Genomic DNA, 26,900 nt, shown 5'->3' on the forward strand with positions numbered 1-26,900 from the left:
TTACCTGCTGGAGCGCGTGCTACGGGTGGGTGTTGCTATGGTGACCAGTGAGCTGAGATAAGGCGGGGCTTTACCTAGCAAGGACTTATAGATGACCTGGAACCAGTGGGTTTGGCGACGAATATGTAGTGAGGGCCAGCCAACGAGAGCATACAGGTCGCAGTGGTGGATAGTATATGGGGCTTTGGTGACAAAATGGATGGCACTGTGATAGACTACATCCAAATATAAGCATTAGCCTACTACATATAGCTACATATTGAACTTCCATCCTCTCAAGCCAGAGGCACAATGTATGAATTTATGGTTGGATCAGAATTGCAATCATAATCATTGGCCAGAACGGAGAATTAAGTAAAACCACAAGTCCAAATCTCTATCTCCATCCATGGCTAATTTAGGAAAGGGCCAATTTTAGCTAGCTAGCCATCAAAGGACAACAACACAGCGAGTTGCAATAATAAAAAATTAAAAATATGTCAATGACGTATGGCTTTTGATGTGATGTGATTGGTGTGAAGCTAAATCCAAATGGGCTTCCCTTGACCCTTTTTTTGGTGCGCCAGAACCATTCACAGTTGAGCTCAGTTTAGCTCAACACTGATTGGCTATTATTTTATAAAGGGAGGCCAAATGCTCGCTGGCTTTCCTTGCATTCAATGCTACAGGCGGCAACAATGCCATACTCTTTTTGACCAGACAGCATCCGATAGATGGGATACACATACAGAGACAGTGGGAAGTTGTTTCGCTCACTTAGATGCTTTTTCTGGTGAGATACATTCAGCCTCTTGCGAATTGAAGGAGAATTATGAAACACAGAGAGACAAAATATATTTTTTAACATTTCTTGGTACATTTTTGGGGGAAGTCTGGCTTCCCTTGGCAACCATGAATACACACCACTGGATGTTATGGGACTATTTTGCTTCCACTGGTCCTGGGGCCCTTGTTAAGGTCAACAGCATTGTGAACTTTGCCTCTGCCAGGAAACTTGGCCGCAAGTGGGTCTTCCAGCAAGACCATAACCCCAAGCACACATCAAAATCCACAAAGAAATGGTTGACCACAAAATCAACATTTTGCAATTGCCATTTCTTAAATCCCATTGAAAACCTCTGGTTTGAATTGAAGAGGACAGTCGGTAAGCACAGACGAAGATTATCAAAATGAGTACTTGATAAACAAAATCTCTTTCTCTGAGCAGTTGTATTAGTATAAAATAATATATTCTCCCATATGTTTTGAGCATACAACATAGCTCAGTATTTCAATTATTCATTTGATACGGCCAATTTTGGCTCGTCTTTATCAAGGGGTGTCAATAACTTCAGACCCCACTGTATGTGTGAAGACGTTCTGTGTATTTGCTCTCAGTGGAGTTTTCACAGTACTAAGCTCTGTTTACCTAAGCTGAACTGAACTGCATAACAGTGACACACTTGTGGTTTACATTTGGTTTTGGCACTGTCACTCTCTGGCACAACAGGCTCTGAATTACAGTGGTGTGGATACTGTGGTTTCCTCACTTTCCTGCACAGCAGACTACACGTTACCTTTAAAGGCTGCTCGTTGTCATTCCACTATCTTACCTTTATTTCAACTCTTTTAAGGTCAATTCAATACAAGACAGTGTTTAACTGGTATAGTTTGCAGAGCTTTTTCTTGCTGTTTCACACATGCAATTACATGCAATTACACACACATTCACTCTGTATAAATAGTCAGCATTGGCATTTGCCAAGTGGAGTGTGACGGTATTGGAATTTCCATCCCTCTGGTTATGTGAAGAATGTGATTCCTGCCTCTGCAATAGAATGTGTGTGCCAGTCAAGTGTAGCTGTTAGCTGTGTGTGTGCATGTGTGCATACACTAGTGTGTGTGTATGGTGTATTTTACTGAAAGCAGGTTTCAATTATTGCGTGTGTATTGTGGACCTTTTCTGTGTGAAGGGTGAGGGCTTAAGTCCAAGAAAGGTGCAGTAGGAATTCGATGTGGGTTGGTACGGTTTCCATCAGAGATAAGAGAACAATCAATCTTTACGGCGATCTTTTGGAGTAACACAATGGTCCTGAACACTGCATAGTTTGTTGAGATGGGTTTCAGGCACCACTACACTGTTATTACAATGATATTCCACCAATATTACACTGCTTCAATCCCCCTGAAGCTTTACCTGAAATGGCCCCTCTATTCCCTATAGTGCACTACACTATATAAGGGCACCATTTGGCACAAGCTTATGATGACCATAAATGATAACCTGACAAACCGTTTACTAATGTGTCTGACAGGACCCCTCCCCATGGTGTCAAAGAACACGCACGTCATCATTCAGTTGGTGGAAGAGTTGGAAGACGACCGCTGGGAGGCCAAGATAGTGGAGCGGAACGGCAACAGGATCAAGCTGTCCGTCAACTCGCATGCCAAAGCTGTGATTGGCCAGTACAAGCTCACCGTGACCGTGGAGTCTCCGAAGGGCGAGTCTGCAACCACACACGACACCAGGAAAGACATCGTCATGCTGTTCAACCCCTGGTGTGAAGGTAAAGACTGTTGGGAAATGAGGGAGGAAGGAATGAGAGAGAAGGGGGAGAAAAATAAATATTGGTCTGCACGTTAAGAACCATACCATTGCCACTGAAGTGCCAACCCCAACCCCCGTGCTCACCTAAAGTTGACACAGTGGGTCAAACAAAGGTATTCCATTGTATCACAGTTCAGCTTCAATGCTGTATATAAGTCTAATGTTTCAATGTTGTTATTCCATTGCTATAGGAACAGACTTATGGCCCAATCTAAACACCAGGACTAAGTGACAGATCACAGAGTAGACGTAGAGTTCAAAAGAGCTAGGGTTTACACACTGAGTGTACAAAACATTAGGGACACCTTCCCAATATTGAGTTGCACCCCCTTTTGCCCTGAGAACAGCCTCAATAAGTCGGGGCATGGTGTACAAGGAGTCGAAAGAGTTCCATCGGGATGCTAGCCCATGTTAACTCTAATGCTTCCCACGGTTATGTCAAGTTGGCTGGATGTCCTTTGGGTGGTGGATCATTCTTGTTATTTATGGGAAACTGTTGAGCATGAAAAACCCAGATGCGTTGCAGTTCTTGACACAAACTGGTGCGCCTGGAACCTACTGCCATACCAAAGGCACTTAAATCTTCTTTCTTGCCCATTCACCCTCTGAATGCCACACACACAATCCATGTCTCAATTGTCTCAAGCAATAAAAATCCTTTAACCTGTCTCCTCTCCTTCATCTACACAGATTGAAGTGGATTAAACAGGTGACATCAATGAGGGATCATAGCTTTCACCTGGATTCACCTTCTATGTCATGGAAAGACCAGTCGTTCCTAATGTTTTGTACCCTCAGTGTCTAACAGAGGCTGGCTCTAGGACTGTGCTCTATTTAGCCTCTTGGTCTCTCAGAGAAGCGCTAATGTAAATTTGCACATAGGCGGGAAACTCAGCTCACTGCCCAATAATGTGCTGCTATCCATCATAAAGTTACAGCTTGACCCAGTGTGACCCAGAATGTTTGTTTCATTCTCTGGTTGCACGTCAAGACAACACGTACATTTGCTTGGGACTATGGTCTTTGCCAATTGACATGTTGGCCTGCTTGGCCTGTTTTCCCTTATGTTGCTATATTGTCTTTTCAATCAATCCTGTATTTTGAGGTTTCTGGAGTTAGAACAAGAGAACTTCTGCGCAATTCCTGTACAAACTGCCTTGCGCCGTAGGGGAATATGACAGTAATACAGCTGCTGGAGGCAATCTGCTCTCCCTCCCTTGCTCTCTCTCTCTCTCTCTCTCTCTCTCTCTCTCTCTCTCTCTCCACGTGCTGTAGATGTTTATTAAGGAGTAAAGCCAGCCAAATCTCAGCTGCTAGATCCTGCAATAAAACCTCTACACAACCTCTGCCCTTCCTCCCTTCCTCCTTGCGATTCTACCACTCCCTCTTTATAGCGTCCTCTCCCTCCATTAGTTTGTGGAGCCTTTTTGTACCTCTTCCTTCCCACATCCCATTTTGACCACTGCTCCCAAGCATGTCGTTTAACCTCTCTGCCCCTTCTGCTAGTTCTCCCTCCCTCCGTCCCCCCTCTAGCTTTTTCCTCTGCCTCCCTTTCTTCTTGTCCCTCCTCCCAAACAGCTTTCTCCTGTTTCAGTGTCTCACACAGATAATCACGTCCATGTGGTCAGTAAAGACAACAAACGGATGGAAAAGAGAGAACCAGATATTCCCAGAGGGTCCTTACTCCACTGTATTATCCCTTTACGATGATTTCACACAATCCAGCCCTTTTCCTCTAAATGAGCAAGGCCCCTCAGTGAGCGCAAGGCCCCTCACTGTGCTAGCAACATTTAAACTTATTCTGGTCTCTAGTACTAGTAAACACTCTCCATGCTTTGTGTAGTCCAGACATTTTGCTAGTAGTGATTAACCCTCTCCTGGCTACACTCACTCTCCATCCTTTGTGAAGTCCAGACATTTTGCTAGTAGTGATTAACCCTCTCCTGGCTACACTCACTCTCCATGCTTTGTGAAGTCCAGACATTTTGTTAGTAGTGATTAACCCTCTCCTGGCTACTCTCACTCTCCATGCTTTGTATGGTCCAGATATTCAGCAAATAACAGTGAACCCTATCCTGGCCTCTCTGTCTGATTCTCCCCGGTGTTTATCAAAATAGTTATTTGTGGCAGATTTGACTGTGTTGTGGACTTTACACCAGATTACATTTCAGAAATGTTAAGAAAAACTATAAATTAAACTAATAATTTTTGCAATGCATAACTGATAAATGTATACCTAATCTTTGTCCCCCTTCCCACTCCCCCTAAGATGACACAGTGTACATGGATGATGAGGAGGAGAAGAAGGAGTATGTGCTGAATGACACAGGAAGACTCTACTACGGCACAGAGAAACAGATTGGAGGTCGCACGTGGAACTACGGACAAGTACGAGACAGGGAGGGAATTAAAAATCAAGTGTGGTTGCGATGAAGTATTTCTGTGAATTCCAGTCATTCCGAAAACCACAGTCGTTCAAGTCATTTATGAACCACAGAATAACAGTCATTTATTCATTGGTTGACCCCTATCATGTCTTCCATCTCTGCCTGTCTGTCTGTTTCCCACTCTCTGTGCTGTTCAGTTCCTTGAGGGGATGCTGGAGGCCTGTCTCTATGTGCTGGAGAAGAGTGAGATCCCTCCGCCTGGTAGAGGGGACCCTGTCAACGTGGTCAGAGTCATATCTGCCATGGTGAGTTACCTGTCAACTTATATGACCTCCAGTAGTGAGCATATTTCTTATTTCTCATACTCCACATACTTTCCCGTTTATCTATTCCTGGCGTATGTTCATTGATCTGAAATATGTTGAGGTATGTTGATGTTCATTTCATGACCATTACTATAACGTTAAGGTAAAAAAAAAAAAAGTGACCTACCTGGTTAAATAAAAACAACCACATGCTGCTGTATTTTATCTTATTGAAAATAAAACTGTCTCTCCCTTTGTTGCGTTCCAGATCAACTCCCAAGATGACAACGGGGTCCTGGCAGGGAATTGGTCAGGGAACTATGTAGGAGGAGTTTCCCCTACAGCCTGGAATGGCAGTGTGGAGATCCTGAAGAAGTACCAAAAGGAGGGAGGCCTGCCTGTCAAATACGGACAGTGCTGGGTCTTCTCTGGGGTCACCACCACAGGTGTGTCAAATCAAATCAAATCACATTTTATTTGTCACATGCGCCGGTAAGGTGTAGACCTTACCGTGAAATGCTTACTTACAAGCCCTTAACCAACAATGCAGTTTTAAAAATAAGAGTTAAGAAAATATAATATTTTTATTATTATAATATAATAAAGTAAAAATGGTAACACAATAGAATAACAATAATGAGGCTATATACAGGGGGTACTGGTACCGAGTAAATGTGTGTTGTTATAGGTTATTCAAGGTAATTAAGGCAATATGAACATGTAGGTAGGGATAAAGTGAATATGCATAGATAATAAACAGCGAGTAGCAGCAGTGTAAAAAAATGCAAATAGTCCGGGTAGCCATTTTATTAATTGTTCAGCTGTCTTATGGCTTGGGGGTAGAAGCTTTTAAGGAGCCTTTTTGGACCTAGACTTGGCGCTCCTGGGCCGCATGCCATGCGGTAGCAGAGAACAGTCTATAACTTGGGTGGCTGGAGTCTTCTGGGCCATAGGCACTACCCTCTGTAGCGCCTTGCAGTCGGATGCAGAGCAGTTGCCATACCAGGCGGTGATGCACCCCGTCAGGATGCTCTCGATGGTGCAGCTATATAATTGTTTGTGGATCTAGGGACCCATGCCAAATCTTTTCAGTCTCCTGAGGGAGAATATGTGTTATCATGCCCTCTTCATGACAGTCTTGGTGTATTCGAGCCATGATAGTTTGTTGGTGATGTAGACACCAAGGAACTTGAAGATCTCGACCCGCTCCGCTACAGCCCCGTCGATGTGAATGGGGGCGTGCTCGACCCTACTTTTCCAGTGGGCCACGATCGGCTCCTTTGTCTTGCTTACGTTGAGGGAGAGGTTATTGTCCTGGCACCACACTGCCAGGTCTATGACTTCCTCCCTATAGGCTGTCTCTTCGTTGTCGGTGATCAGGCCTACCACCATTGTGTTGTCAGCAAACTTAATGATGGTGTTGGCTTGGCCATGCAGTCTTGGGTGAACAAGAAGTACAGGAGAGGACTAAGCATGCACTCCTGAAGGACCTCCGTGTTGCGGATCAGCGTGGCAGATGTGTTGTTGCCTACCCTTACCACCTGGGGGCGGCCCGTCAGGAAGTCCAGGATCCAGTTGCAGATGAGTTTAGTCCCAGGGTCCTTAGCTTAGTGATGAGCTTTGTGGGCACTATGGTGTTCAACACTAAGCTGTAGTCAATAAACAGCATTCTCACATAGTGTGTTCCTTTTGTCCAGGTGGGAAAGGGTAGTGCGGAGTGCAATTGAGATTGCGTCATCTGTGGATCTGTTGGGGCGTTATGCGAATTGTAGTGAGTCTAGGGTTTCCAGGATGATGGTGTTGATGGGAGCCATGACCATACTTTCAAAGCACTTCATTGCTACAGACGTGAGTTCTACAGGGAGGTAGTCATTTAGGCGGGTTACCTTGGCGTTCTTGGGCACAGGGACTATGGTGGTCTACTTGAAACATGTAGGTATTACAGACTCGGTCAGGGAGAGGTTGAAAATGTCAGTGAAGACACTCTCCAGTTGATCCACACATGCTCTGAGTATACGTCCTGGTAATCCGTCTGGCCCCTACGGAGAGCGTGATCATACAGTTGTCTAGAACAGCTGATGCTCTCATGCATGCTTCAGTGTTCCTTGCCTCAAAACGAGCATAAAAGGCATTCAGGTCATCTGGTAGGCTTGCTTCACTGGGCACCTTGCGGCTGGGTTTCCCTTTGTAATCTGTAATAGTTTGCAAGCCTTGCCACACCCAACGAGTGTCAGAGGCGGTCTAGTAAGATTCAATCTTTGTCCTGTATTGACGCTTTGCCTGTTTGATGGTTCGTGTGAGGGAATTTCGGGATTTCTTATAAGCGTCCGGATTAATCCAGCAGCTCTAGCCTTTAGCTCATTGCGGCTGTTGCCTGTAATCCATGGCTTATGGTTGGGGTATGTACATACGGTCAATGTGTGAACAACGTCATCGATGCACTTATTGATGAAGCCGTTGACTGTTGTGGTATACTCCTCAATGCCATCGGATGAATCCCAGAACATATTCCAGTCTGTGCTAGCAAAACAGTACTGTAGCTTAGCATCCCTTTCATCTGACCACTTCTGTATTGAGCGAGTCACTGGTACTTCCTGCTTTAGTTTTTGCTTGTAAGCAGGAATCAGGGGGCTATAATTATGGTCAGATTTGCCAAATGGAGGGCGAGGCAGAGCTTTGTACACGTCTCTTTGTGTGGAGTAAAGGTGGTCTAGAATTTTTTTCCTCTGGTTGCACATGTGACATGCTGGTAGAAATGAGGTAGACACAGTAACAATATCATTATCCATCACATCAGGTTGGCCCTCACTCGGTAGCTGACCCCAGAGCAGCACATAGCAGTGCCTCTGATAGGGTCCCACAACTGATATCTACCCAAAATACCCCGACAGCATTCCTCTCATTCCTAACAATTTTGTCACAGACACACAGGCACATTTGTTGCTGACTCTCTGGCAGTGGTGGAAAAAGTACCAAATTGTCATACTTGAGTAAAAGTAAAGATACCTTAATAGAAAATGACTCAAGTAAAAGTGAAAGTCACCCAGTAAAATAATACTTGAGTATTTGGTTTTAAATATACTTAAGTATCAAAAGTAAATGTAATTGCTAAAATTGTATTTAGTATCAAAAGTTCCAGAGTGTCCAACGACAGTGCCCCGTCCAGAGTGTCCGACGACAGTGCCCCGTCCAGAGTGTCCGACGACAGTGCCCCGTCCAGAGTGTCCGGCGACAGTACCCCGTCTCTGAGTGTTGGAGCGTACCCCTGGCTCTCCGTAAATAAAAGGGAAAAAGAAAATGGGGCTGTCTGGTTTGCTTAACATAATTTCAAATTCTTTATGTTAAGCAAACCAGACAGCACCATTTTCTTTTTTCCTTTTATTTACGGAGAGCCAGGGGTACGCTCCAACACTCAGAGATATCTACAAATGAAGCATTTGTGTTTAGTATGTTCTCTTGATAAGTGCAGGAATTTGACAATTTTCCTGTCCTTGTCACGTCCTGACCAGTATAGGGGTTATTTGTTGGTCAGGACGTGGCAGGGGGTGTTTGTTTTATGTGGTTCAGGGTGTGTTTTGTGTATGTGTTTAGGTAGAGGGGTATTTGATTTATTATTTATTAGTCGGGTTTGTTAGTCATTTTTCTATGTTAGTATATTTCTATGTTCTATCTAGTCTTTTGTATTTCTATGTTTAGTTAATTGGGGTTGGACCTTCAATTGGAGGCAGCTGGTTATTGTTGCCTCTGATTGAGGGTCCTACAATTAGGAGTTTGTTTTTCATGGGTTTTTGTGGGAGATTGTTCTTGTTTAGCTGTTTTGCCTGACAAGACTGTCAAGTTCGTTTTGTTTTGTATACGTTTATGTATTTTCCTTCTTCACCTAATAAAAAGAAGATGAGTGTACATTTTCCCGCTGCGTCTTGGTCTCTACCCTACGACATCCGTGACAGAATCTCCCACCAAACACGGACCAAGCAGCGGAGGAGGGAGCCGCAACAGATGGACTACAAGGAGTACTGGAGTTGGGAGGACATCTTGGAGGGGAAAGGATCCTACACATGGGAGGAGATCCAAGCTGGAATGGATCGCCTGCCATGGAAACAGGTGGAGACAGCGAGGGAGGAACGTCGTAAATGGAGCGAGGAGAAGAGAAACAGTTACAGGGGAACACGGTTGGCGTTCAAACCGGAGAGGCAGCCCCAATAAAAAAATTTGGGGGGGCACACGGGTAGTTTGGCTGGGCGAAGATTAAGCCCCAAGCCAAATCCCCGTGCTTTTGTTAAACAACCTTTGACTGGACAGGTCCCGTGCTTCGGGTAATTGCGTACTGTGGCAAGGCCAAGTGTTTTTAGGCCGGTGTGCGCAGTGCCAGCGCCCCGCATTTGCCAGGGGGAATTGGGCACCCAGCCAGTACGGGCGGTGCCAGTCCTGCGCTCGAGACCGCCAGTGCGCCTCTACGGTCCAGTGCATCAGCCCAGTCCAGTATGTCCTGTTCCCGCTCCTCGCACTAGTCTTGAAGTGCGTGTCTCCAGTCTGATACCTCCAGTACCAGCCCCACGCACTAGGCTTCCAGTGCGTCAGCCCGGTCCAGTACATCCTGTTCCCGCTCCTCACACTAGCCTTGAGGTGCGTATCCATAGTCTGGCGTCTCCTAAACCAGCACCACACACCAGGCTTCCAGTGCGTCAGCCCAGTCCAACTCGGCCTGTTCCTGCTCCTCGCACTAGCCTTGAGGTGCGTGTCTTCAGTCTGGTACCTCCACTACCAGCCCCACGCATTAGGCTTCCAGTGCGTCAGCCCAGTCCCGAGCTTCCGACGACAGTGCCCTGTCCAGAGTGTCCGGCAACTGTACCCTGTCCAGAGTGTCCGACGACAGTGCCCCGTCCAGAGTATCCGACGACAGTGCCCCGTCCAGAGTGTCCGACGACAGTGCCCCGTCCAGAGTGTCCGACGACAGTGCCCCGTCCAGAGTGTCCGGCGACAGTGCCCCGTCCAGAGTATCCGGCGACAGTGCCCCGTCCAGAGTATCCGACGACAGTGCCCCGTCCAGAGTATCCGACGACAGTGCCCCGTCCAGAGTGTCCGACGACAGTGCCCCGTCCAGAGTGTCCGGCGACAGTGCCCCGTCCAGAGTATCCGGCGACAGTGCCCCGTCCAGAGTATCCGGCGACAGTACCCCGTCCAGAGTATCCGGCAACAGTACCCCGTCCAGAGTATCCGGCAACAGTGTGCAGTCCGGAACCGAGTGAGACGGCCTACAGTCCGGAACCGAGTGAGACGGCCTACAGTCCGGAACCGAGTGAGACGGCCTACAGTCCGGAACCGAGTGAGACGGCCTACAGTCCGGAACCGAGTGAGACGGTCTACAGTCCGGAACCGAGTGAGACGGCCTACAGTCCGGAACCGAGTGAGACGGCCTACAGTCCGGAACCGAGTGAGTCGGCCTACAGTCCGGAACCGAGTGAGTCTGCCTACAGTCCGGAGCTCCCAGAGGACAGTCCAGGGTCTTCAGTGACTGGCCTCGGGCAAAGGTATGCAGTGGGGGTGGTTTGGTCAGGTAGGGGATTAAGGCCTGAGCCTAAGCCACCTCCACTGTAGGAGGTTTGGGGAGGGGGGGTGTAGCACAGGAGCCGTCGGTGACTGCAGCCACCCTCCCTTCCCTCCCTTTAGTTTTGGGATTTATTTTGTTTTGTTGGTTTATTTTGGTTATTTGTGTGAGGTGCATCCGGGGTCTGCACCTTTGGGGGGGTTACTGTCACGTCCTGACCAGTATAGGGGTTATTTGTTATTGTAGTTTGGTCAGGACGTGGCAGGGGGTGTTTGTTTTATGTGGTTCAGGGTGTGTTTTGTGTATGTGTTTAGGTAGAGGGGTATTTGATTTATTAGTCCCTGGTTTGTTAGTCATTGTTCTATGTTAGTATATTTCTATGTTCTATCTAGTCTTTTGTATTTCTATGTTTAGTTAATTGGGGTTGGACCTTCAATTGGAGGCAGCTGGTTATTGTTGCCTCTGATTGAGGGTCCTATAATTAGGAATTTGTTTTTCATGGGTTTTTGTGGGAGATTGTTCTTGTTTAGCTGTTTTGCCTGACAAGACTGTCAAGTTCATTTTGTTTTGTATACGTTTATGTGTTTTCCTTCTTCACCTAATAAAAAGATGGGTGTACATTTTCCCACTGCGTCTTGGTCTCTACCCTATGACATCCGTGACAGTCCTGCTAAGCATTCAAAATGTAACGAATACTTTTAGGTGTCAGGGAAAATGTGTAGAGTAAAAAGTACATTCTTTTATTTAGGAATGTAGTGAAATAAAAGTAAAACTTGACAAAAAAAAGTTAAGTAAAGTACAGATACCCAAAAATCTACTCAAGTGTCAAAACTCCCTAGGAGAGGTGGGGGGGGGGGGTTTGAAGTCAGGCGCAGGAGACTAAATATACAGAGAAAGCATTTATTCCAGAGTCCTTCAAAATAAACAGGCACAGGACCAGAACAAGCGGTCCACACAAATGGTCCGGAACGCAGTCCAGAAAATACACCTGTCTAAATGAGCCAAAGACATAAAACGCTACCCAAAACCACGACAGGGAAAACAAAACAATCCCGCACGAATCCAAACTGGTAGGGCGAGAATAAATACCTTACTAATGAACCTAAACAAGAAACAGGTGTAACACAAGACAGACCAAACCAAACGAAAAGGAAAAGGGATCGGTGGCAGCTAGTAGACCGACGACGACGACCGCCGAGCGCTGCCCGAAGAGGAAGAGGAGCCACCTTCAGTAGAAGTCGTGACATCAAGTAGTACTTTAAAGTATTTTACTTAACCCTTGTGTTGTCTTAAGGGTAAAACATGTTTAACAGCAGAGAAAACCCCCTAAATTATATTTTTTCAATAACATTAGAAAAAGTGAAACATCGCCTTTGTTCATATTTCCATGAAAGCTGTACACCACCAGGGTACAATGATTGTGTTAGGGTCATTTTTGACCCGGCAGTTATAAAATCATTTACACACCACATAAACCACAAAGACACACACACACACAATGAAAAATTGAGATTATGTGTGCTACTGATTGAACTCAGCCAGCAGCTCCTGAAGAGGAAGATCACCATGGTTGGCACAGTTAGAAAGAACAAGCCTGAGCTCCCCCCTGCACTCCTCGCAACAAGGGGGAGCGAGGCCTTCATCAAAGTTTGCCTTCACCCCTACCACCAATATAGTTTCTTATCTCCCAAAGACGAACAAGAATGTGGTCCTCCTAAGCACACTGCACAAAACGGCTGAGATCAGTGATTGTGAGGACAGGAAGCCAGCCATCCTGGACTACAACCACAAAGGAGGCATGGACAACCTGGACAAGGTGATTGGAACTTACAGCTGCAGGAGGACGACTTCCCGCTGGCCCCTGGTCATCTTCCATAACATCATCTTGTCCAGGTTGTCCATAACATCGTTGATGTGTCCTCATACAATGTCTTTGTGATATGGAACAAGATCAAACCTACCTGGATGCCTGATAAGCGGAACAAGAGGAGTGTGTTCCTGGAGCAGCTGGGAAAGGCTCTTATAACCCCACACATTCAAAGAATGCACAGCAGCCTCTGCAGCACTTGTGAAAGCTGTTCAGGGGGCTGATTCTTGTCCTGATCCACCTGAGGCTGCAGCTGGGGCAGGTAAGAGGAGGAGATGCCAATTCTGCCCCCCAAAGAAGGACTGTGAAACAAATACTACGTGCTGCACATGTGAGAAATACATCTGCAAAGTCCATGCACACACACTTGCATACTATCCTACATGTGCTAATTAGAGTATCTTATTTTATTCTTATATATTGTTGTTGTTTATACACCTTGTGGGGGGGGGGGGGGGCAATGGTTAAAAAAAATGGGAGAAGACTAGTATTTTGTAGTTGAATTCCTCATTGTACAGTATATAAGAATATATCACTATGTTCCCAAAAATGTTCAAGACTGTTATTGTTTCCCTTCAATAAAATGCATTCAAAACTACTTTCTGCACATTTCTGCAACTTTCTTACGCTTTACAAGTGGTATCTCTTGCTAAAAAAATTTGTTTACACCTATTCAGTACCTTAGCAATAATAATAATAATAATAAACCTCTACTTTAGTAAAGAAAACAATTATGACACGTGTTGTAATAAAAATGAGTGGTGTCCACTGATTAAATGCAGTATTTCTGCATTGTGCAGAGGGAAAACCCAGATATTCACAAAGTCTGTGATGAATGACAGGTTGCTTCTTCATGCAAAATAGATTTGGGGTTTAAAATTCAATTAAGCTGCTTTTATATTAGGGGTTTAGTGAAGGCAGGTCATTTTTGACCCTTAGGACAAGGGGAGTATACAGAATGTTAAGACTACACAAGGGTTTACTTAAGTACTTTACACCACTGCTCTCTGTGCGATCTCTCTCCTTTGCTTGCTTTTCATATCTGTGTCAATTTTGTTCATGCCTTGCCTTATTTGTGGTCCTCGCTCCCCCTCCCCCTCCTTTTCATTTTCTCTCCATCTCTCAGTGCTCAGGTGCTTGGGTATACCGTGCCGTAGTGTAACAAACTTCCAGTCGGCCCACGACACAGACGTCTCACTCACCACAGACATGTATTTTGATGAGAATATGGAGCCGTTCGACGAACTCAACACTGACTCTGTTTGGTGAGTTATCATCCACTTTAAGTAGGGCCCGGTTTTCCTGGTCACATCAAATGCATCTAATCTGCCACAAGTTTAAAGTGTGCCACTTTAAATACCCATTGCCTTGCCACACAAATCATTCTCTATAAAAAGGCCTAGGAGATTCTCCTGACCATGTGACTGGATCAAGAAAAACACCAGGCTCTAGTTATATAAATACATGTCTATGGTCAAACTCCTGGTCCTAACTATGTAATCTCAAACCCCTCCTCCTCTCTGTAGGAATTTCCATGTATGGAACGACTGTTGGATGGCCAGGCCAGACCTTCCTCCTGGTAACGGCGGCTGGCAGGCATTAGACGCCACCCCCCAGGAGACCAGCCAGGGGACCTTCCGCTGTGGCCCTGCTTCTGTCACCGCCATCCGCACAGGCCAGGTCTACCTCAAATACGACACACCATTCATCTTTGCTGAGGTGAGTACTATGGGAATGAGATGGTCGAAAATCTAGGATCAGTTTTTCAGTTTAACTATCCCAAATCTCAAAATAGAAAGGGAACGTCAAAACTGACCTTGGACAACTACATAGGTTTTATCAAAGATTGCACACTTTCCATATTTCTCCTGTCTGTCTCTGTGTGTGTCTGGTCAGGTGAACAGTGATAAGATCTACTGGCAGAGGAACCTGGATGGTATCTTCACTCAGATCCAATGTGAAAAGAAGGCCGTGGGCCACTGCATCAGCACCAAGGCTGTGGGCTCTGACGAACGTGATGACATCACACACCTGTACAAACACACCGAAGGTACAGTCATGTCATCATACACTTCAACACACTGTCAGAGGGTAGCTTGGCAACCATACACACACATAAAAACACTACGTTTCGGATGGTTACCTGTACGAAGACAGTAATATCAGAGTTCACATCTGAGGCTCTGAGGAAACATACTATTAACATACTATTCATGTATTAACAGTGCAGACATCGGGGATAGATATTTACACACCAAAGTTTCCAGCAGAATACTCTCTCCTCACCCCCTTCCCTCTCTCACCACTCTCCCCCCACCAGGATCAGAGGAGGAGCGTATCGCCGTGGAGACGGCCAGTCGTTATGGCACCAAGCCTGACGTGTACTCTACATCCAGAGCGGAGGACGTGAGCTTGGAGGTGAAGTTGGAGGGAGAGGGGCCTCGTATGGGGGCTGACGCCCAGCTGACCATCGTGATGACCAATTTGAGCTCCCAGACCCGCAAGACCACGCTACACATCCAGGTGGCAGTCATGTACTACACCGGGGTGCTGAAGGGCACCGTCAAGAAGGACAAGATGCCTGTGGCGCTCAAGCCCAATGAAGGTTAGTAAGCAAGGGGAGTGGCTGGAGGTGGAGGGTGTCCTTAACCCCTGCTACAGGATCAGATATTTGTCATACTCCTAATGGTTAAGGTTAGGATTGGGGTAGGGTAATCTGATCCTAGATCTGGAGTTAAGGGCAACTAAAATCTCAAGCAAACAGAAGCCAGCAGCTAGCCCCACTGCCACCATTTCAGCTCAGTCACCGTAATATCAAAAATTGTCTCCAACGTGCATCCTCTCAAATGGTTCCTGTAGAATGTGTAGTAATCTCTCTCTGTTCCTCCTCAGTGAAGACCATGGAGTGGGTCCTGCCCTACCATAGCTACCAGGACCAGCTGGTGGACCAGGCTGCTCTAATGCTGACTCTGTCTGGACGGGTCAGTGAGACCCAACAGGTCCTGGCCACTCAGACCAGCTTCAGGCTACGCACACCCGACCTCAGGATCGAGGTAAGACACAGTTTAGCATTAACACAATCTGTTACTGGGATTCAGGATATACCTTTTCCATCTTTTGTAAATTTGATGGTCAATAAAGCTGTTTAAAATTGAATTTCAAACAGTGTAGAGACCATTTTTTTTAAATCAATGGTATACAATACGCTGGTTATGTTCATTTCTATCAGAATTTTTTTTCCCCTCAGTCTCTATTAATAACATGTACTGTACAAAAATATAAAACGCAACATGCAACAATTTCTACGATTTTACGGAGTTAAAGTTCATATAAGGAAATCAGTCAATTGAAATAAATTCATTAGACTGGGCAGGGGCGCTTGGTAAACTGGCCCACCCACTGGGGAGCAAGGCCAGCTAATCAGAATGAGAGTTTTTCCCCACAAAAGGTCTTTATTACAGACTGAATTACTCCTCAGTTTCATCAGCTGTCTGTGTGGCTGGTCTCAGATGATCCCGCAGGTGAAGAAGCCGGATGTGGAGGTCCTGGGCTGGCCTGGTTACGCGTGGCCTGCAGTCGAGGCCGGTTGGACGTACTGCCAAACCCAACAATTGAGAGAAATAAGCTTTTTGTACATATGGAACATTTCTGGGATCTTTTATTTCAGCTCATGAAATTATGGGACCAACTTTCCATGTTGCGTTTATATTTTTGTTCAGTATCCCAAACCAAATGTAATGCCACAGAAATGAAGTACTGATGTCTTGACTCAGGACCATGGCACAGACTGCATACAGATGTCACTGCACAGATAAACAACACTGAAAATAATGATTGTGTTTGTTTCCTCAGGCTATAGGGGAGGCGGTGGTAGGTAAGAAGATGACAGCCAAGATCACGTTCACCAACCCTCTGCCACGTACACTGAGGGGCGTGGTGCTCAGGGTGGAGGGGCTGGGCCTGCAGGAGATCAAAGAGGTGGTTGTGGGGTAAGACACTAATCACCTCTATTAGCTTGTTATTACACTGCTCTCTCCTCTCTCTTTCACTTTATCTCTGTCAATTACAGTAATGATATTCCTTTCGATCTCTCTCCGTATGAATATCAACTCCTCTGTTTCTCTCCGTCCCTCTTCCAGTTACTCTTAGTCAGGGATGGGCAAAGGGGTACACACAAGCCGCATGCACATAGATCAATTTCCCTCCCTCCCTCAATTTTTTTCATTTTTAATAATTTGGGAACTCAACTTACTGTTGAGAGTTATAATCAATTTTGAAATGTGGTTGTCCATCAGCAGTTTTTTTTATTTTCTTTCACTCAATTAGCTCATGTCAGCAATTTATTTATTTAATCATAAGTTAGTCTAGCCAGTGCCGTGGAAATGTCAGTACTGAGAGAGGCTTGGACAGTTATTCAAGCAATCACCTTTATTTAACATCGATTAATTATTGCAATAATGAAAGCGTTGACCCCACACTCCAAAGTGTGTTGCCGAGTGCTTAACTGATCATGAAAAAAACAGATCTTATATAGGCCCTAAAAAATGCTTAGTCAATCATTTCTACCATTTCCATAAGCCTCCTTGGTCCATCTCCTGGTTTGCTTCACGGGATGTTGTTTTACTTCCAACCCGGCTTAGTTTCCCAGATGCCAGGAAGATGAGGCATTGTTCTGAACTCCAGGCTCTCTCTATCTCGGGTCACACACACCACATCTTGTCTATAGAATGACAGTTTTTAGGTTTTTAATCACCAAGTCATTGTCAGCTCAAGCTATCTCTAGCAAAACACATTTGCTTGACCATAAGTCCAGACTAGCTGCAGGAAGCTGGAGTGGAAACCATCTCTTTAACACAGCATTGGTAGGACAGAAATACCTTAAGTAAATCATTTTTAAATATCCAACAAATGAGGTAAATACGTAATTTCTGTCACGCCAGCTATCTAAACTTGTAGTAATCATGGTAACTATAAGGTTACTACAACTGGGGGGCCCCCATTGATTTTGTTAGTCACTCTCACTCAGATATATTAAAAACTGAAAACATTTCTCTCTATCTTATGGCAGAATGTGTAGAATTGCAGGAAATTAGCTTTAAAACGTCACATTTTTTTCTCTCCGTCCCATGGCAAAATGACTAGAATTGCATAAAATTACTTATAAAATTGCTAAATCTTCTATCCGCCTCATGGCAAAATGTGTAGAATTGCAACAAAATTCCTTTAAAACTGCAACATATTCTCTAAGACGCTCCATGACAATGTGTAGAATTGCAGGAAATTAACTCTAAAAGTTTCTCTCTCCGCTGTCGGGAGGGCGAATGTTTCACTTAGAGCTCTGACTACATGTGTGGGTATGGATGTTGTTACCCAGACCCTTGAGCCACTGCGGCCCCTCATGATGAGTTCAGATTTTTTGTGGTCCCCCATCAGTTGCTCATCCCTGCTTTAAGTAGTAACTCTTGTCTCTCTCCTCTCTCAAGTGATGTTGGGAGCCACTCTACGGTGTCTCGGACAGAACACTTCATACCCACCCAGGCTGGACACAGGAAGCTGGTAGCAGCTCTGGACTGTAAACAGCTGACACAGGTGCACGGGGTTGCTGACATCGTTGTCCAGGACCAATGAGAGGGAGCCTTCAACTGCTCTCTCCTGTCCACTTATCTGGTGTTTCATTCAAGTCTCCTAAAAGAAAATGGGAAGCCTTTTATTCAGTTTTCCCTATGATTTGAGTATAATACATATTTTTTTCATGCTGACATGTAATTATGGAAATACCCTGATCTTTGGATGAAGTTGTACACTAAATTGTTTTACCAGTGTTAATGTTTTTAATACTCATGCCATGTTTTTCAAATCAATCAAGTGTATTTGTCACATGCTTCGTAAACAACAGGTGTAGACTAACAGTGAAATGATTTCTGACGGGCCCTTCCCAACAATGCAGAGAGAGAAAAAGCATAAATAGAAAAATAATAATTCGAGGAATAAATACACAATGAGTAACGATAACTTGGCTATATACACGGGGTACCCGAGTCAATGTGCTAGGGTACGAGGTAATTGAGGTAGATACAGTAGGTAGGGATAAAGTGACTAGGCAACAGGATAGACAATAAACAGCAGTAGCGTAAGTGATGAACAAAAATAGTTAACCAATAGCTACCTGGACTAACTATTTAGCAGTCTTATGGCTTGGGGGTAGAAGTTGTTCAGAGTCCTGTTGGTCCCAGACTTGGTGCATCGATACCACTTGCCGTGTGGTATCAGAACAAACATTCTATTATTTGGGAGGTTGGCTGGCCTTTCTCTGACACCGCCTGGTAAGCTCGGCCCCAGTGATGTACTGGGCCATACGCACTACCCTCTGTAGGGCATTGCGGTCAAATTCCAAGCAGTTGCCAAACCAAGTGGTGATGCAGCCAGTCAAGATGCTCTCAACGGCACAGCTATATAACTTTTTGAGGATCTGAGGGCCCATGCATAATCTTTTTAGCCATTGAGGGGGAAGAGGCATTATCGTGCCTTCTTCAGGACTGTGTTGGTGTGTGTGGATCATGATAATGCCTTAGTGATGTGGAAACAGAATCTTGTAGCTCTAGGCTCCGTCCACTGCAGCCCTGTCGATGTGGATGGGGGCGTGCTCGGCCCTCCTTTTCCTGTAGTCCACGATCTGCTTCTTTGTCTTGCTGACATTGACATCGAGGTTCACTCTCTCCACTGGCTTCCAGTTGAAGCTCGCATCCGCTACAAGACCATGGTGATTGCCTACGGAGCTGTGAAGGGAACGGCACCTCCATACCTTCAGGCTCTGATCAGGCCCTACACCCAAACAAGGGCACTGCGTTCATCCACCACTGGCCTGCTGGCCCCCCTACCTCTGAGGAAGCACAGTTCCCGCTCAGCCCAGTCAAAACTGTTCGCTGCTCTGGCACCCCAATGGTGGAACAAGCTCCCTCACGACGCCAGGACAGCGGAGTCAATCACCACCTTCCGGAGACACCTGAAACCCCACCTCTTTAAGGAATACCTAGGATAGGATAAAGTAATCCTTCTAACCCCCCCCCCTCCCCCCCCCTTAAAAGATTTAGATGCACTATTGTAAAGTGGTTGTTCCACTGGATATCATAAGGTGAATGCACCATTTTGTAAGTCGCCTGTAAATGTACAGTTTTGTTTAATGCGTCTGCTAAATGACTTAAATGTAATGTAATGTAATGAGGTTGTTGTCCTGGCACCATACTGCCAGGTCACTGACTTCCATATAAGCTGTCTCATCATGGTGATCAGGCCAAACACCGTCGTGTCATCAGCAAACGTAATGATGGTGTTGGAGTCATGCACTGCCACGCAGTCGTGGGTGAACAGGGAGTACAAGAGGGGACTAAGCACGCACCCGAGGGGCCCGTGTTGACGGTCACCGTGTCGGATGTGTTGTTGCCTATCCTCACCACCTGCGAGCGGCCCATCAGGAAGTCAAAGATCCAGTTTCACAGGGAGGTGTTCAGTCCCAGGGTCCTGAAATTATTGACGAGCGTGGAGGGCACAATGGTGTTGAATGCTGAGCTATAGTCAATGAGCTATAGTCAATTATATTCCAGATCTGGTTTGTTCTTAGTGGGACTGGCGTATCGCTGCAGAATGATGTGATAGCCATGCTGGTAAAGTGGCGATTTATTTAGAATTCAAGGCAGACAGTGTCACCAGCAAAGCACCTCCACACATCACATCTCCTCCTCTGTGCTTAAGATACCCTAGGATAGGGGGCGCCACAGCGCATTTTGAAAAAAATTCGTTCCCATTTTCAACGGCCTACTAATCAAACTCAGAAGCTAGGACATGCATATACTCTAAAACTGTTTGAATGGTGTCTGTGAGTATAACAGAACTCCTATGGCAGTCAAAACCCCGAGACCCATTGAAACAGGAAGTGGAATTCAGAATTGTGGACTCGACTTCTCATCTTTCCCTATTAATCACACCGTTAACAATGGTTCAGTGAGCACTTCCTATTGCTTCCACTAGATGTCGCCAGTCTTTTCACAGTGGTTTGAACCTTATACAGTCGAAACTCAGTGAATGAGACGCGTTGGAAATTGGTCACAGTGATGGGCCATCACCATTATGACGCCGGCGGCCATGTCTACCCCCACCTTTGTAAACGGTTTGAAACACAATGAAATCATCCCCCTCGAATCTTATTGGCTCTCTTGGTGTTACAGGCCCTGAAGATTAATGTTTTACAACGTTTGACATGTTTGAACGAACCTAAATGGGAAAAAAACGTTTTATTTCGAAACGGCTGTGCCGCGCCCGGCAGAGTATTTGGATACAGCATTCAGACGCGCTAACAACAGAAAGCTAATGGAACATAAATTATGGACTTTTTCGACCGAAAATACATCTGTTGTGGACCTGGGATTCCTGGAAGTGCTTTCTGATGAAGACAACTAAAGGTAGGCGATTATTGACAATATTATACAAGATGAGATGTGACATGCGATTGTTCCAAGATGGCGCCGAGCTTGGTTTATTAGCTCATTTTCTGTGTATCGCATCTCCTTTTATCGCAAAGTGTGATTACCCAGTAAAGTTAATTTAAAATTTGGTATGACAGGTGTTCTCAAGAGATATTCATCTATAAATGTTAGATTGACAATATAAATTTAAAAAATCGTTTTCGAATAGTAATAAATGGAATTATGCGCTGTTTCCCGGGACGCATTTGAGGGGAAAATAGTCAGTCAACGTTACGCGCCGATGTAAAATGCTGTTTTTATATATAAATATGACCTTTATTGAACAAAAGAATGCATGCATTGTATAACATGATGTCCTAGGTGTGTCATCTGATGAAGTTTGTAAAAGGTTAGTGCTGCATTTAGCTGTTTTTTGGTTATTTGTGATGCAAGTGGTTGGTCGGAAAATGGCTATGTTGCTGCTTTTTACGATGGACTCATCTAACATAATCTAATGATTTGCTTTTCCTGTAAAACCTTTTTGAAATCGGACGACGTGGGTCGATTCAGGAGAGGTGTATCTATAAAAATATATATATATATATTATTATTATTTTTTTTTTATTATGATTTTTTTATGCTAATTGGCAATATGATTTTTCGCTGGATTTTGATCCCGCTAACGGGATCAGACGCTGGAGAGGTTAACGGTGGAAACCACATGCGAAGATCATCCAAGAAACACAAGCAATGGACATTAGACCAGTGGAAATCTGTCCTTTGGTCTGATGTGTCCACATTTTAGGTTTTTGGTTCCAACCGCTGAGTCTTTGTGTGATGCAGAGTAGGTGAACGGATGATCTCCGCATGTGTGGTTCCCACCGTGAAGCATGGAGGAAGTGTGATGGTATGGGGGTGCTTTGCTGGTGACACCATCTATGATTTATTTAGAATTCAAGGTACACTTAACCAGCATAGCTACCACAGCATTCTGCAGCGATACACCATCCCATCTGGATTGCGCTTAGTGGGACTATCATTTGTTTTTCAACAGGACAATGACCCAAAACATACCTCCAGGCTGTCTAAGAGCTATTTGACCAAGAAGAAGAGTGATGGAGTGCTGCATCAGATAACCTGGCCTCCACAATCCCCCGACCTCAACCCAACGGAGATGGTTTGGGATGAGTTTGACCGCAGAGTGAAGGAAAAACAGCAAACAAGTGCTCAGCATATGTGGGAACTCCTTCAAGCATTTCAGGTGACTAACTCATGAAGCTGGTTGAGATAATGCCAAGAGTGTGCAAAAGCAAAAGGTGTCTACTTTGAAGAATCTCAAATATAAAATATATTTGTTTAACACTTTTATTGGTAACTACGTGTTATTTCATAGTTTTGATGTCTTCACTATTATTCCACAATGTAGAAAATAGTAAAAATAAAGAAACACCTTTTTTCACCTTTATTTAACCAGGTAAGCTAATTGAGAACAAGTTCTCATTTACAACTGCGACCTGGCCAACATAAAGCAAAGCAGTGTGAAACAAACAACAACACAGAGTTACACATGGAATAAACAAGCGTGCAGTCAATAACACAATAGAGAAAAAAGAAAGTCTATATGCTGTGTGTGCAAATGGCGTGAGGAGGTAAGGCAATAAATAGGCCATAGTAGCAAAGTAATTACAATTTAGCAGATTAACACTGGAGTGATAGATGAGCAGATGGGATGTGCAAGTAGTGATACTGGTGTGCAAAAGAGCAGAAAAGTAAATAAAAACAATATGGGGATGAGGTAGGTAGATTGGGTGGGCTATTTACAGATGGACTATGTGCAGCTGCAGCGATCGGTTAGCTGCTCAGATAGCTGATGTTTAAAGTTAGTGAGGGAAATATAAGTCTCCAGCTTTTAGCGATTTTTAAAAATTTGTTCCAGTCACTGGCAGCAGAGAACTGGAAGGAAAGGCGGCCAAAGCAGGTGTTGGCTTTGGGGATGACCAGTGAGATATACCTGCTGGAGCGCGGGTGGGTGTTGTTATCATGACCAGTGAGCTGAGGTAAGGCAGAGTTTTACCTAGTATAGACTTATAGATGACCTGGAGCCAGTGGATCTGGCGATGAAAATAGGTAGCGAGGGCTAGCCGACTATAGCAAACAGGTTGCAGTGGTGGGTGGTATAAGGGGCTTTGGTAACAAAACGGATGGCACTGTGATAGACTGCATCCAGTTTGCTGAGTAGAGTATTGGAAGCTATTTTGTAGATGACATCGCCGAAGTCGAGGATCGGTAGGACAGTCAGTTTTACTAGGGTAAGTTTGGCGGCGTGAGTGAAAGAGGCTTTGTTGCGAAATAGAAAGCCGATTCTAGATTTGATTTTGGATTGGAGATGTTTGATATGAGTCTGGAAGGATAGTTTACAGTCTAGCCAGACACCTAGGTATTTGTAGTTGTCCACCTATTCTAGGTCAGAACCGTCCAGAGTAGTGATGCTAGTCAGGCAGGCGGGTGCGGGCAGTGAACGGTTGAAAAGCATGCATTTCGATTTACTAGCGTTTAAGAGCAGTTGGAGGCCACAGAAGGAGTGTTGTATGGCATTGAAGCTCATTTGGAGGTTAGTTAACACAGTGTCCAAAGAATGGCCAGATGTATACAGAATGGTGTCGTCTGCGTAGAGGTGGATCAGGGAATCACCCACAGCAAGAGCGACATCGTTGATATATACAGAGAAAAGAGTCGGCCCGAGAATTGAACCCTGTGGTACCGCCATGGAGACTGCCAGAGGTCCGGACAACAGGCCCTCCGATTTGACACACTGAACACTGAACTGTCTGCGAAGTAGTTGGTGAATCAGGCGAGGCAGTCATTTGAGAAACCAAGGCAATTGAGTCTGCCGATAAGAATACGGGGATTGACAGAGTCGAAAGCCTTGGCCAGGTCAATGAAGACGGCTACACAGTACTGTCTTTTATCGATGACGGTTATGATATCATTTAGTACGTTGAGCGTGGCTGAGGTGCACCCATGACCAGCTCGGAAACCGGATTGCACAGCGGGATTCGAAATGGTCAGTGAACTTTTTATTAACTTGGCTTCCGAAGACTTTAGAAAGGCAGGGCAGGATGGATATAGGTCTATAACAGTTTGGGTCTAGAGTGTCACCCCTTTTGACGAGGGGTATGACCGCGGCAGCTTTCCAATCTTTAGGGATCTCGGACGATACGAAAGAGAGGTTGAACAGACTGGTAATAGGGGTTGCAACAATGGCGGTGGATAATTTTAGAAAGAGAGGGTCCAGATTGTCTAGCCCAGCTGATTTGTATGGGTCCAGGTTTTGCAGCGCTTTCAGAACATCTGCTATCTGGATTTGGGTGAAGGAGAAGCTGGGGAGGCTCGGGCAAGTAGCTGCGGGGGGTGCGGAGCTGTTGGCCGAGGTAGGGGTAGCCAGGAGGAAAGAATGGCCAGCCGTAGAGAAATTCTTATTGAAATTTTAGATTATCATGGATTTATTGGTGGTCACCGTGTTACCTAGCCTCAGTGCAGTGGACAGCTGGGAGGAGGTGCTCTTGTTCTCCATGGACTTTACAGTGTCCCAAAACTTTTTGGAGTTAGAGCTACAGGATGCAAATTTCTGTTTGAAAAAGCTAGCCTTTGCTTTCCTGACTGACTGCGTGTATTGGTTCCTGACTTCCCTGAACAGTTGCATATCGCGGGGACTATTCGATGTGATTGCAGTCCCCCACAGGATGTTTTTGTGCTGGTCAAGGGCAGTCAGATCTGGAGTGAACCAAGGGCTATATCTGTTCTTAGTTCTACATTTTTTGAAAGGGGCATGCTTATTTAAGACGGTGAGGAAATTACTTTTAAAGAATAACCAGGCACCCTCGACTGACGGGATGAGGTCAATATTCCATGATACCCGGGCCAGGTCGATTAGAAAGGCCTGCTCGCAGAAGTGTTTTAGGGAGCGTTTGACAGTGATGAGAGGTGGTCGTTTGACCGCGGACCCATAGCGGATGCAGGCAATGAGGCAGTGATCGCTGAGATCCTGATTGAAAACAGCAGAGGTGTATTTGGAGGGCAAGTTAGTCAGGATAATATCTATGAGGGTGCCCATGTTTACGGATTTAGGGTTGTACCTGGTGGGTTCCTTGACAATTTGTGTGAGATTGAGGGTATCTAGCTTAGATTGTAGGACTGCTGGGGTGTTAAGCATATCCCAGATTAGGTCACCTAACAGAACGAACTCTGAAGATAGATGGGGGGCAATGAATTCACATATGGTGTCCAGGGCACAGCTGAGAGCTGAGGGGGGTCTATAACAGGCGGAGACTGTTAGAGACAGTGAGAGACTTATTTCTGGAGAGATTCATTTTTTTCATTAAAAGCTCAAACTGTTTGGGCATAGACCTGGAAAGTATGACAGAACTTGAATCAGTAGGTGTCCAAGCTTTTGACTGGTACTGTATATTATTCACATCCTTGTTCAACCACGACTCTGAGAAACATGGGATATTACAGTTCTTCAGGTCCTGTTGATAGGATAGTCTCGAACGGAGCTCGTCCAGTTTGTTCTCTAGGGATTGTACGTTCACCAATAGAACGGAGGGTAGAGGCGGTTTAGTTACTTGGCGACGTAGTCTTGTCAGGGAGCCCACTCGTTTGCCTCTCTTGAGGAGAGCAGTACACCCACAACTGCCGACTCGTTGAAGTAGAAATCTTCATCCGAATCGAGGTTAGTGATCGCTGTTCTGATATCCAGAAGCTGTTTTCGGTCATAGGAAATGATGGCGTGAATATTATGTAAAAAAAAAAGAAAACACACATAGCAGAATTGGTCAACAATAATTGTTGTCAGGACCCCGTAAGACGGCATCTATCCATCTCTGCAGCGCCGTCATGATCAATATCCACTAGATTCACCAGTTTGCCTTGCTCTGAAATGGATTTGCCATTACTGTTAGGGTCGTCCACACTAATGAAGAAGAAACAGAAACAATTATTGTTAGGGCCATTGAAATGCTTTATGAAAAATACTGTGGTATATTTTATTATCTAGATATACATGATCTAACGTTACTGTATTTTCAGTAGAATGTACTGAACAAATGATGTCAAGCTTCTGTCATCAAAATATTTTATTAATACACTGTAAAAGCATAAGAGTATCCAATGATGTTATTATTCAAGATGTATGCATTGTACATTGTTGGATATACTGTATGTAGCGTAACATGCTTTATTTGAAGGTGAAGCGCTTCAGTTTGATTTTATGAGGCTTATGCCTAAAGAAGTCCTTCTCAATGTGTTTGTTTATTTTTATATGAAAGAATTGTTTTGCTAATAGTGCTTCCTTGCCATAAAGTGCTCTTATGAAATCACTGTTCCAAACAGCAGTCACCTCCTGAGAGTTTACAGTTGTATCCATGGCCCTTGTTGACCTTGGTCTGCTCTCATAGTTTGTGAGTTTTTATACCCCTGGACTTTAAAATACAAGAAAGGAAACTGTTTTAACGCATTACATTTAGATTGTATTAATTCATCTATATACATGTTTTTTTTTCAATTGTCAATGTATTTGTTAATAAACAATGTTCCCTGTTAAACTGCCCGGTGAAAATCTCCCTTTAAAAGTTCATTTTCTGTTAACTCATACCCAAATAATGTTGCCGACTCAGCCTATACTCGTATTTGTGGTCAAAGCATTAATTGGAGAAAAAAAAAACACTTTATAAACCCCACCTCAAACC

The 26,900-nt window shown here is 44.9% G+C and overlaps 1 protein-coding gene across 1 annotated transcript in view; it reads left to right on the forward strand.

The window, feature by feature from the left end:
• The window catches only part of LOC106600218 (protein-glutamine gamma-glutamyltransferase K), a 47,138-nt gene extending 20,382 nt beyond the window's left edge, over window positions 1-26,756 (forward strand). Inside the window, exons 4-14 of the mRNA XM_014191538.3 lie at window positions 2,295-2,546; window positions 4,857-4,975; window positions 5,172-5,279; window positions 5,548-5,725; window positions 13,821-13,959; window positions 14,221-14,413; window positions 14,591-14,744; window positions 15,015-15,299; window positions 15,587-15,747; window positions 16,547-16,683; window positions 18,178-26,756. Coding sequence (XP_014047013.1) covers window positions 2,295-2,546; window positions 4,857-4,975; window positions 5,172-5,279; window positions 5,548-5,725; window positions 13,821-13,959; window positions 14,221-14,413; window positions 14,591-14,744; window positions 15,015-15,299; window positions 15,587-15,747; window positions 16,547-16,683; window positions 18,178-18,322 — 1,871 coding nt within the window. The 3' untranslated portion in view covers window positions 18,323-26,756. The remainder of the gene's footprint in view (window positions 1-2,294; window positions 2,547-4,856; window positions 4,976-5,171; window positions 5,280-5,547; window positions 5,726-13,820; window positions 13,960-14,220; window positions 14,414-14,590; window positions 14,745-15,014; window positions 15,300-15,586; window positions 15,748-16,546; window positions 16,684-18,177) is intronic.
• Window positions 26,757-26,900: the final 144 nt, after the last annotated feature.

Source organism: Salmo salar, chromosome 03, assembly GCF_965601325.2.
Source record: "Salmo salar chromosome 03, fSalSal1, whole genome shotgun sequence".
Taxonomy (NCBI): Eukaryota; Metazoa; Chordata; class Actinopteri; order Salmoniformes; family Salmonidae; genus Salmo; species Salmo salar.